Source organism: Phoca vitulina, unplaced genomic scaffold, assembly GCF_004348235.1.
Source record: "Phoca vitulina isolate PV1807 unplaced genomic scaffold, GSC_HSeal_1.0 scaffold60, whole genome shotgun sequence".
In the NCBI taxonomy this organism is placed as follows: domain Eukaryota; kingdom Metazoa; phylum Chordata; class Mammalia; order Carnivora; family Phocidae; genus Phoca; species Phoca vitulina.
This window is the reverse complement of record NW_022589763.1, coordinates 1,400,801-1,412,485: the sequence shown is the minus strand read 5'-3', so window position 1 is coordinate 1,412,485 and position 11,685 is coordinate 1,400,801. Positions and strand designations below refer to the sequence as shown.

The window sequence follows — 11,685 nt, the reverse complement described above, 5'->3', positions numbered from 1 at the left end:
GGGGCGCGGGCGGGCTGGCGGCGGGGGAGGCGCGCGGCGGGGGCGGTGGCGGCCAGGCGCGCCCCGGGTGCCTGTCGTGCGCGCGCGCCCCGCTGCTCGCTCGTGCCTGCCCCGGGGCCGGGGTCTCCCGGAAGCCCGCGACCCCCGCCTCGCGGGTCACGGCCGGGCCCGCGCGCGCCCCGAGTCCCCCGCGCCCCCCGACCTCGGGCGGCTGTGTGCGCCCGCGGGGGTCGTGCGGAGGCCGCGCGCAGGCCGGGAGCGCGCCGCCCCGGAGGCCCCTCCCTCCGTCCGCCGGGCTTAGGCGGCCTTGGGCTTCCCGGAAGGCCTGGCCAAGGCGCCGCGGGGCCCAGCGCGCGGCCGGGGCGCGGGGGAGCGGGGCCGGTGCTAGCGGGGGAGCGCTGCCCGCCGGGGGCCCACTGCGTCCGCCTGGCCGGAACGGCGCTTGCACTCCCCGGGCCTTCGGGTCAGGACCCGCTCCGGCTCCGGTAAGCACGGCGGGCCCTCCGGCGGGCTCGTGTGGATGCGCGCCCTGGCTCTCCGTGGACGTGCTCCGGGGCCGCAGAGCCGGAATCCGGGAGGCCTTCCTGTGCGCACGGCTGCGCGGGGAATTCCAGGAGCCCCGGTCTGTGGGCGCAGAAACGGCAGCTTATTTTGAGGTGCCAAATCAGTGTTTTCCAAAACAAAGTATTCAGTGGGAACCGCGGTGGGTGCTACCTTGTAGCTAAGCTCGTTCTGCACGGCCTGAGAGGAGACCCCGACTCTCAGCTCTCCTTTTGCAATTAGAGAGTGTGCTGAGCTGAGCCGCACACGTACCACCCATCCAGGCCAAACACACTTGACCTTTGAACGACACTGGTTTGAAATGCCCACCTTCACTTACATGTCTCTCTTCTTTCTTTTTTGTTTGTTTTGGCAGCCCACTGCACGATCCCATAAGTGCCCTTTTTTTCCTCCCTTAGGATTTTCTTAATCACACTTGCTCCTGTCCAGCTTCCTTCATTGTAGGAATACAGCATCCAGTGCTTATAATACACAAAATAACGGGCAAATGCCCGGTAAGTCTTCTGGACAACTGTGGGCTTTTCGTAGTTCTGTTTTGGGGGCCCTCAAAAGTTACAAGCGGGTTTTTCAGTGTGTGGCAACCCTCACGTGGTTCCAGCGTCCACTGTGCTTTTGAATTCGTCTGTCTCCCCACTAACGGTGGGAGGGGGGCCCCTTTGGGCCACACTTGGAGAACCTCAGCTCTGAGTAGGAAGAACACATTTTTTAGTGAGGGCACCTCCCACCCCCAAACCTCCACCCAGGGAAGTGAATCTTTGTTTTACTTGAGCAAGTCTTTAACTTGTCTGATAACACTGGAATTTGTTGTTTTTTTTTTTAAACATATTTATACGCATTAGAAGTGAATGCAGGGTGAGTAGGAACCAGCAGGCTTGGGGGGGGCTTGGGGACGGGGAAGTCAACACGTGGCCTTTCCAATCAGCTTGTAAACCGAGGGACGATGAGAAATCAGCCAAAACCCGTGTCACTTACACGTAACCCCGCGATCTCGCTCTGAGCTGGGTTTCGTCACCTGCCTAGGAGCCCCGTGCCGGGAGCTCCCCGGTCAATCTGGGAAAGGAACTTAGCCTTGGAGGTGGTGACCCTGCCCGGGCACACCAAAACGCGTGTTTGCAAAACTTGTTGCAGTGTGTTGACACGGTGGCCCTGTTCTTTCTACCTGTTGATTTAAAACAAACAAAATTGTGGAAATACAAAGTACTCATGAAGTCACGTGCCCGCCAGACGAATCCTTCTGTGTGTTCCAGAAGAGGATCCTTATATAGAAGGATGAACTTCTGCTTGCTGGCCCTCCACGAGCCCCAGTCTGTCTGTCGTTTTAGAAATGATTTTAGATACAGCTGGGAGCCCGTCCCCGCCCTGGGTCTGCTGGTGGCCCACATCCCCAGAGGCAAACCCATTGCTTTGCCTTTTACAGCTTTTCTGATTGGCTCCTCACTGCACTGGGTGTTTGGACGAGAGCCACTGAACTTTGCCCCGGGCTTGGAGCTAAACAGTAACAAAGACCCAGTTCCCATTTCCGGTTGGAAGTAACTTGACTTTTTTTTTTTTTTCTGAGCACTGTGACCAGGAGGATGGGCTTGGACCTTTTAGGAAAGGGGAATGCATGTGGCAGGTATGATGTCTGGGGTCACTTAGGTTGTAAGAAGAAAGGAAGAGATGAGTGTAGTTCTCCTGAATGTTAAGATGTCCTAATTTCTTAACATTTATCCAAAAGCAAGACCATTTACAGACTCAGGATTGATGGTCTGGTTTGCAGATTCTCTGTCTTCTGAAGACTGTCCAGGTGGCCCACACGGTGAGGTGTGTCTGCTCATCACATCTTAAAGTACATGATTTAATTAACTGCATCTCGTATCCGAAGGTCCACCCCAAAACTGGCCTAAAAGCTGCTCCAAGTTGCCGTGTTCTGTAGACACGTGGTCACATGTGCAGGACCAACAAAGGGGTTATCTGTTGGAAATTAAATGTCTCCACGCTTCGGTGCGTTTTGAAAAGGAGACAAGGTCTACTTGATGTGTTTTTTTCTAGTTCTGATATTGTACAGAGTTTCCCTTAAAAATTCCGTTGCGGGGGGCGCCTGGGTGGCTCAGTCATTAAGCGTCTGCCTTCGGCTCAGGTCATGATCCCGGGGTCCTGGGATCGAGCCCCGCATCGGGCTCCCTGCTCAGCCCCTGCTTGTGCTTGCGCTCTCTCTCTCGCTCCCAAATAAATAAATAAAATCTTAAAAATCCCGTTAGAAGTGGGCAGGCGTCTTGGTACAGAAAGTGGACTCACTGGTACGTGCGGAACCTTTGGAGGCCATACCCACTCCAAACCATGTCAGCCAGCCCACTTTCCGAGCTATTTTGGGAGGGCTCCTAGTTTCCAGACTACAGGGGGTTAAAACACCTATCCCCAGAAAGTGAATTCCTGTTGCTTTTGTGCACATGTGGACACGGACCGTGGCTCCAGGGAGGTGAAACCCGGGTATCTGAACTTCATGATTTAGGGTCCCTTTCCTCTCTAAAAATCGGAGGACCCCAAAAGAGCGTTTGTTTAGGCAGGTTTTGCCTGCTAGGAATTAAAGCAGAAATTTAAAAACGCATTTAAGATCGTGTTTCAAATAACAAAGACAAGCCAGTTGCCTATAACTAGCAGTGATGCGGGTTTTTCAGACGCTGAACGACTCCATTCTCCAAGACACAGAGTAGGCTAGTGGGCGCCGTGGCCCCCTGGTCCGCGTTTGCTGGCCTCTTGAGCTCCAGGCCGCGGGGAAGGCGGCGGGCTCTCCGTCCTGCCGCGTCGGCCCCCCCAGGATGCGCTGTTGGGGTGGCAGTGTGGGACGAAACTGGCCTTTTTAGTGCAAAAGGCAGGACGTCTCAGGACCCTCAGGAGGGGCTTGGGGACGGTCCCCCAGAGGTGCTCGAACCACCTGCCAAGGACGAGCGGAGGAAGCCTGCCTTGAAGAAACCTTTACCAGTGACCATGACTGACACCATTGTGGGCCGAGCGGCATAGATGGTGGTGGCAGGCGGCCCTGCCCAGGGGCCTTCCAAGGGCTCACCGGGAACACCCCTGCTCGTCGCCTGCTTTCCTGGGGGCCCCCAGAGATCCTGACGTAAGTGTGCACCCAAGGAGAGCAAGGCTGGTGCCTCCATAAGAATCCGTTTAGTTGGGGAGTCCTTGTTCCTTACGTGCGACACGTAGCTCAGGGTCTTGTGACCTCGTTCAGCTAAATTAGTGATAACTATTACAACCGTGATAATAATGCCGTAGGAAGACCTGATACAGCCGAATTGTGCTGCTGGGGTAGGGTGGGCCCGCTCATACTCCAGAGCCAGGGTGCGGCGCTGTGGGTTCCTTCCCCGGTCCCTCGACGGCCATTCCACGTCCAGGTGCCCGATCCTGACTGGGCTGCAGAACGTGCACCTTGGGGTCTCCTCTTTCTGCAAGCCGTGGCTGTGTTGGATTCTCTCCACCTGTCCTGGAGATTCTGGGCCTCGTCTCTGCTCCCTACGTAGAGTTGCCCACAGAACAGTGTCCTCCATCCAGCCCAGGTACCGTAATGCCCCATTAATCAGGCCTGTTGTGACGTCTTCCTGAAAAGCCTCATGCAGGCCAGCCTGGCGGGGTGTGGCTGTCTGTGAGGACACGGGGGGCATTTTGGGCATGATGTTGACACTCAGTATCTTTTAAGGTTTGGCCCTTGTCTAAAGAATGCCCTGGGTCAGCTTTACCCTAGTACCTACTGGCTTAAAAGGTCAAAAATTCATCCTTTCCCAGCTCTGGACACCAGAGTCTGAGATCCAGGCGGGGCAGGACCACTGAGATCCAGGTGGGGCATGGTCACGGTCCCTCCAGAGGCACCAGGAGAGGGTCCTTCCCGTTTTTTTCAGCTTCTGGGGGCTCCTGGCTCGTGGCCACATCCTTCCCATGACCTTATCCTTCACTTAATACACCTGGGTCCTATTTCAAATAAGGTTCCATTCACAGGTTCTGGGAGTACCTGAATTCTGGTGGGGGGCACTCTGCGATCCCCTGTAGGCATGGAGATTTTGCTCTGAACATATTCCCGATACTCAGAAAATGCCTGGTTGGTGCAGTTCGTTATTTAACCCCCTGAGCACTGTACAGTGGCTTGAAAAGTTGCAGAGTTAACAGACATCTTCGAACAGAACCCAGCTGCCGTTCTGGGGAGTCCCTGCCCAGGTTGGCGGCTCCGAGGGACCCAACGTGGGGCCATCAGGGACAACGGGAACCCTTGGGGCTGGCTTCTGGGTCGACAAAGCCTCCCCTCCGAGAGCCTGGTGATGCTGAAACCCGTGCACAGCGAATGTGTATCTGTGCGTACTGGTATGATTGCCCACGGTGGGCATTTTGAGAAGCTCCAGGAATCAAGATGTCCATTACCGCCCCACTAAGGTGACCGATGACGGATGTGCCAAAGATAAAAGGACTGCATGCCACGTTCCAAAAGGCGTCATTTTAAAACGTAAAATTTGGGGGAAAACAAACAAAAAAAAAAGCAGCCATGCTTCTTAGCCAACTTAAAGACTGCTTTGTCCAAATTAAAATCTCGATTTTGCTTCTTGGATGCCCGTGACAAACCTCGGGTGCTGTGGTGCCTCCCATTCTTGCTGACAAGGAGGCTTGAGATGCTGCTGTGGTGACGGTGGGTCCTCCTGGGCTGGCGCCCGTGCTGGGGCATGTGGGCTTCCGCACGCAGCCAGCAGCTCGTTTTTGCCCCGAAAGTGACCCTGCCTGGCTGGTGCCGGGTTGGTGGACCGCCTAGCACAGGAAACAGTAAACAGCTGAGATGGGCCAGGTGCTCTAAGGACCGAGAAACTCAAAGATGCGCATGTTTTCAGCCACTGCGCACGTAGGAGCGCACATGTGCACGTTTTCAGAGGCGCGGAGTCATGCGCGTAGGAGCACAGATACGCACGTTTTTCAGATGCGTGGAGTCCTTGCGCCCATAGGAGCGCAGATACGCACGTTTTTCAGACGCGTGGAGTCCTTGCGCCCCTAGGAGCGCAGATGCGCATGTTTTCAGACGCGTGGAGTCGCTGCGCACACTGCGCATAGGAGTGACCTGCAGGGAAGAGGCGCTCACCTGTCAGAGCGCACCCTCCGCTTTGCAAAAGCCGCGCGCACTCGGAAAGGTGCCCCCGTGGGGTCCCTCTGCACCGTGGCTTGGAGACAGAGCTGCTTCAGCGTGTGGTGTGCGCTCGCTCCTCGCAGGGCACCCCCCTCCTGTGCCTGGGCCCCTTCTCACGCTGTGTTTGTCTTGCTGCTTCTCAGCAGGTGCGCAGGAATGAGTGGAGGCCCCGCAGGCGGGCCGCGGCGCAGAAGCCATGGAGGCGAAAGGCCTGGACCCGTCCCAGACAGACCTCAAGTTAGTGGCCCACCCGCGCGCCAAGAGCAAAGTGTGGAAGTACTTTGGCTTCGACACCAACGCCGAGGGATGCATCCTGCAGTGGAAGAAGATCTACTGTCGCATCTGCATGGCCCAGATCGCCTACTCCGGCAACACCTCCAACCTCTCCTACCACCTGGAGAAGAATCACCCCGACGAATTCTGTGAGTTCGTCAAGAGCAACACAGAGCAGATGCGCGAGGCCTTCGCCACCGCCTTCTCCAAGCTGAAGCCCGAGGCGTCGCAGCTGACCCCACCGGACACGCTGGCCGCCAAGGCCGGCCACGGCCACGAGAGCAAGCGGCAGCAGGAGCTCACGGCCGCTGTCATCGGCCTCATCTGCGAGGGCCTGTACCCCGCGTCCATCGTGGACGAGCCCACGTTCAAGGTGCTGCTGAAGACGGCCGACCCCCGGTACGAGCTGCCCAGCAGGAAATTCCTCTGCAGCAAGGCCATCCCCGAAAAGTATGGCGCTGTCCGTGAGGCCGTCCTCAAGGAGCTCAGCGACGCGTCCTGGTGCGGCATCTCCACGGACATGTGGAGGAGCGAGAACCAGAACCGTGCCTACGTCACGCTGGCCGCCCATTTCCTGGGCGGCGGGGCCCCCGGCTGCCTGTCCGTGGGCTCCCGCTGCCTGAAGACCTTCGAGGTCCCCGAGGACAACACGGCCGAGTCCATCACCAGGGTCCTGTACGAGGCCTTCATCGAGTGGGGCATCAGCGCCAAGGTGTTCGGGGCCACCACGGACTGCGGCAAGGACATCGTGAAGGCGTGCTCCCTGCTGGACATCTCGGTGCAGATGCCCTGCCTGGGGCACACGTTCAATGCGGGCATCCAGCAGGCCCTGCAGCTGCCCAAGCTGGCCGGGCTGTTGGCCCGCTGCCGCAAGCTGGTGGAGTACTTCCAGCAGTCGACGGTGGCCATGTACATGCTGTACGAGAAGCAGAAGCAGCAGAACATGGCACACTGCATGCTGGTGAGCAACCGCGTGTCCTGGTGGGGCAGCACGCTGGCCATGCTCCAGCGCCTCAAGGAGCAGCAGTTTGTCATCGCGGGCGTGCTGGTGGAAGACAGCAACAACCACCACCTGATGCTGGAGGCCGCCGAGTGGGCCACCATCGAGGGGCTCGTGGAGCTGCTGCAGCCCTTCAAGCAGGTGGCCGAGATGCTCTCCGCCTCCAAGTACCCCACCATCAGCATGGTGAAGCCCCTGCTGCACATGCTGCTCAACACCACGCTCAACATCAAGGAGACCGACTGCAAGGAGCTCAGCATGGCCAAGGAGGTCATCGCCAAGGAGCTGTCCAAGACCTACCAGGAGGCGCCCGAGATCGACATGTTCCTGAACGTGGCCACCTTCCTGGACCCGCGCTACAAGCGCCTGCCCTTCCTGTCTGCCTTCGAGAGGCAGCAGGTGGAGAACAGGGTGGTGGAGGAGGCCAAGGGCCTGCTGGACAAGGTCAAGGACGGTGGCGGTGGCTACCGGACGGCGGAGGACAAGATGTACGCGCTGCCCGAGGAGCCCCCGGTGAAAAAGCTGGTGCTGGCGTCCACGCCGCCGCCTACCAGCGTCATCAACAGCATGCTGGCCGAAATCTTCTGCCAGACAGGGGGCGTGGAGGACCAGGAGGAGTGGCACGCGCAGGTGGTGGAGGAGCTTAGCAACTTCAAGTCGCAGAAGGTGCTGGGCCTCAACGAGGACCCCCTCAAGTGGTGGTCCGACCGCCTGGCGCTCTTCCCCGTGCTGCCCAAGGTGCTGCAGAAATATTGGTGCGTGGCGGCCACGCGCGTCTTCCCGGAGCGGCTCTTTGGCTCCTCCGCCAACGTGGTCAGCGCCAAGAGGAACCGGCTGGCTCCGGCGCACGTGGACGAGCAGATCTTCCTGTACGAGAACGCGCGCAGCGGTGCCGAGGCCGAGCCCGAGGACGAGGACGAGGGCGAATGGGGCCTGGACCACGAGCAGGTGTTCCCCCTAGGGGACGCCGTGCACGCCGGCTTCTTTGGGATCAGGGACAGCGGCTTCGTGTAGGTGCCGGCGAGGTGGGGGTGGGGTCCCCGTGGCGCTGGCCCCCGCGGGATGTTCCGCTGTAAATACCCACTGCGCGAGTGCGTGCGCGTGGGTGGCCGGGCTGAAGAGAGCAAAGGCACAGGAGGGAAACATGGGGCTGCTGTGCGCGTCTTTTCTCTGGGAGCCCACTCGCGTCCTAGCGAAGTGGCAGAAATCGACGGAGAAAGTTCTAGAAGTCCCCACGCGCACCTGCTGGCTGCTGGTTGCAGATAATGAACTCCTGGAGCAGCGCGCAGCCAGCAGAGACGGACGGTCGGAGGGAGGGAGCCCCGTTCGCTTCCTACATAAATTAATTCCACCCCCAAGGCCGTCCTGTTCTCCGCGGGATAGTTTTCCATAAACCACAGAAAAACATCCCAACTCCCGAGTCCTTCCCGGCCCACACGCCTTCCATAGGCCTTCCCGGACCTGTTGTGCACGGGAGCCCGTGTTTACTTCCCAGCGGGAGCACGCACCTTGCCTTTGGCACGGCCGGGGACACCCCTCTCCAGCCCACGCGCCACGTGTGGGAGACGCACAAGCTTTAGGTTTGGTACAAAGCATGAAAACAGCAATAGGGAGCGGGCCGTGGGGACAACGCAGGAAAAGAGGCATTGGACGCGCTGTGTCTTCTGCCTTTTGTCCCCTCGCTGCAATTCGCTCTGTGCCCGTGGTCCTGGTGACCCTGAGGCGCTTGGGTCCTATGCGTGCGTGTGGGTGTGTGCGCGTGTCCCATGCTTAAAAGGGGCCCTTTCCCCAGGATGACCACCAGGCCCCCCACCCTCGGGAACCCTGCTTTCCAAAATTACCAGGGGCCCAAATGTGCCGAGGGTGATTTCAGTTTCTCCAGGGGGCCACGGACGCTTGGGTTTTGTCTTTTCAACGCCGCACCGCGGGGGCCCGCTGATTTTTTTAAAAAACGGACCATGGGACATTTTGGCCTTGATTTCGGGGTTGCTCCGGCTGTTCTCAGAAACCCGAGACACTGGCGACGTTCTGCTGGCTGAGCACTTCCGAGAGCATCATGGACATTTAAGGAGGCGGATGTGTCCATTTTCTCAGGAGGGTGACCCCCCCTGGTGTTGAAGAGGGGTGAGACTTGTATCTTGACGCATCCAACTGGGTTTGAGCCTTCCTCATGGGATGTGTTTTTTTTTTTTTTCTTATTTAACGCTTTCAAATTTGACTCTTGTTCAATAAACCCAAGAAGCAGATGAGCTCCTAATTTATTTGTCTGACGTGTGTTCATTGCGACAGAATCCCTCCAGTTACGGGGTGGGGGGGAGGGGCTTTTGTTGCTTTCTTGAAAGACGTTTCCGGGCCACAAAGAATGAGTCCATGGTGCTTTGTCCTGGGGTCCTTGCAAATGACAAAGAGTCTGATCCATTCTAGGTATTTGTGCAACCCAAATTCTATGTGAATAAAGCCACCACTTGGTGATGGGCTGTCTGGCGGGGGGCCTTTTGCCTTTTCCTTCATGTGAATAAAGCCGCCACTTGGTGACGTGCTGCCCAGGAGCAGGCCTTTTGCATTTTCCTTCACTGGCTTGTCTTCAGCGAATGGTTTTATGAGTCCAAGCCTTTGTGAGTGGTGAGCGTGGACCTTTCATTTGTACAGACAGTTGACTGTTGCCCATCCTGTCCTTCCTCCTCTTAACAAAACAAGGCACCACACGGACAGACAAACGGACACGGCACGTTGATCTGCACCGGCCCGGCCTTCTCTTCCTGCAGGGAATTGGTCGCCTTGTTGCTGGGTGGGGGCTAACTAAATATTTCCGTTTCACACACAGACACGCGGAGTTGAGATGGGCCACTTTCGGCCACGGTGACTGACATGGCCAATGTCTGATGGTCCCCGGGGAGCACGTCCTTGGCTGTGTCCGATGATGGGCACCAGCTGTGCCCATCCCTGAGCACGGCTGCTACACATACAGCCCCTGGCCGGCATGCGTTCTCCTCTCTGGGTCCGCATCCTGCTCAGCTTCCTCACAGATGTGCGTCTGTGTGGGATTTATGCTCACGTCTTACTCTAAAGCCCTAAGTCTGAGCCGGGTTTTTGTTGTTGTTGTTGTTGTTGTTGTTGTTGTTGTTGTTGGAGTTAATCCGGGGGGCCTTCCTGGAGTTGGTTCTTGGGTGCCGTAGAGGCTCAATCCCGCTCAGCGTTGGTCTGTGTGACAGTGGCTCTCAGAACCCAGGGCAGATCTGGCTCCTGTTGTCCCTGAGAAAGGAGGTATTTGTGGCTTTGTGGAGCATGCGGTCCCATCAGGGTGTGGCTGTGGTCCCGTAGATCTGCACACAGCATGGGTGCCAGGCAGCGTGCTCCAGGCCCCAATCCCCATGTGGCATCTTCCACGCAATGTTCCTGTCCTTCTGACGTTGTTCCAGCCATTTGCAAACATGAGACTCATATAGGGTTTAGCACAACAGTCCCATGAAGCCTGCCGTCCTCCCTTCGGAGGTCCCGAGGCACGCACCCCAGCCCCATCCCGTTAGCACACTGGCATTTCAGCCGTCTGACATAATCCTGTGCCCACATCCCACTTCCCAGGACATGGCCTGTAGCCACCGTGTAGACCAGCCCTGTTTGCCAGAAACACAGACCCAGGCTCCCTCGTGGGATCCGTGATTCCAAACCTGCATCGTCCCTGGGTTCCCCGGGTGCCCCTGCATGTCAGGACCCTGTAGTCTGTTTCTCCAAGGTTGGGGGGCTCTGTGCAGCCCCTTGTACGGGATGTTGGCCTTCATTATTCTGGGAGGATTCTCAGAATATCTGCTCAGCACTCAGACCTCTGGCGATAGGCAAGCTCGAGATGCTTGTCAAGCCTCCTGATTCCAGGGCGGTTCGGCTTCTTGGTTGTCCCAGATGTGCTGCATTCTCGTGGAGACATGAGACAAGGTGTGCATCTCGCAGGTAGCAGATGACACGTGCTGGGGGAGGGGCTTCTTGTAGGGAACGGGCCATCCTGTTCTCTGTTAGAACCTGTCTCCGAAGCAGGGTGCTTCCCGAGAGTTTTTATTGTGGGGTGAACAGCACCCTTGCTTCTCGTCTCAGAGGTTCAGGGTTCTGGGAGATGGTACTTGAGGAGGCTTTTCTTCTTAGGAAGCTCATGGCTGGGTTTTCCTGGAAAGGACCCTTTGACTGCACAGCAGGCACAAAAGATGGTGCCTCATGCACAGTACTGGGGACATCAGCACTGTGCTTCGTGGGCAGCTTGAAATTGCACTGTGATTATGTCCCTGGCGAACAGGTTACATACGTAGTAAGCCTTGTGATTCCATGCCTGTGTGGAATGGATGCCATATATATATATATGTCCTGTCTGTGTCCTCTTTGTGTGTATATTCTATTGTATATTCTACCTGCCTATCGATTATCTATGTTTCTATGTGTTTTCTATCATGTACCTATTATTTGTCCATCCATCCATCCATCCATCTATCCATTTATCCATCCATCTATCCATTTATCCATCCATCCATCCACTCATCCATCCATCCATTTATCCATCCATCCATCCATCCATCCATCCATCCATCCATCCATTTATCCATCCATCCATCCATTCATCCATCCATCCATCCATCCATCCACTCATCCATCCATCCATCCATCTATTCATCCATCCATCCATCCATCCATCCATTTATCCATCCATCCATCCATCCATCCATCCATT

At 57.0% G+C, this 11,685-nt stretch overlaps 1 protein-coding gene across 1 annotated transcript; it reads left to right on the top strand.

The window, feature by feature from the left end:
* The first annotated feature begins 464 nt into the window (after positions 1–464).
* On the top strand, positions 465–9,223 carry ZBED1 (zinc finger BED-type containing 1). Its single transcript, XM_032391189.1, has 2 exons — positions 465–485; positions 5,845–9,223. Exon 2 carries the CDS (start codon positions 5,898–5,900, stop codon positions 7,986–7,988), a length of 2,091 nt encoding a protein of 696 aa, XP_032247080.1. The 5' UTR covers positions 465–485; positions 5,845–5,897; the 3' UTR covers positions 7,989–9,223.
* Positions 9,224–11,685: the final 2,462 nt, after the last annotated feature.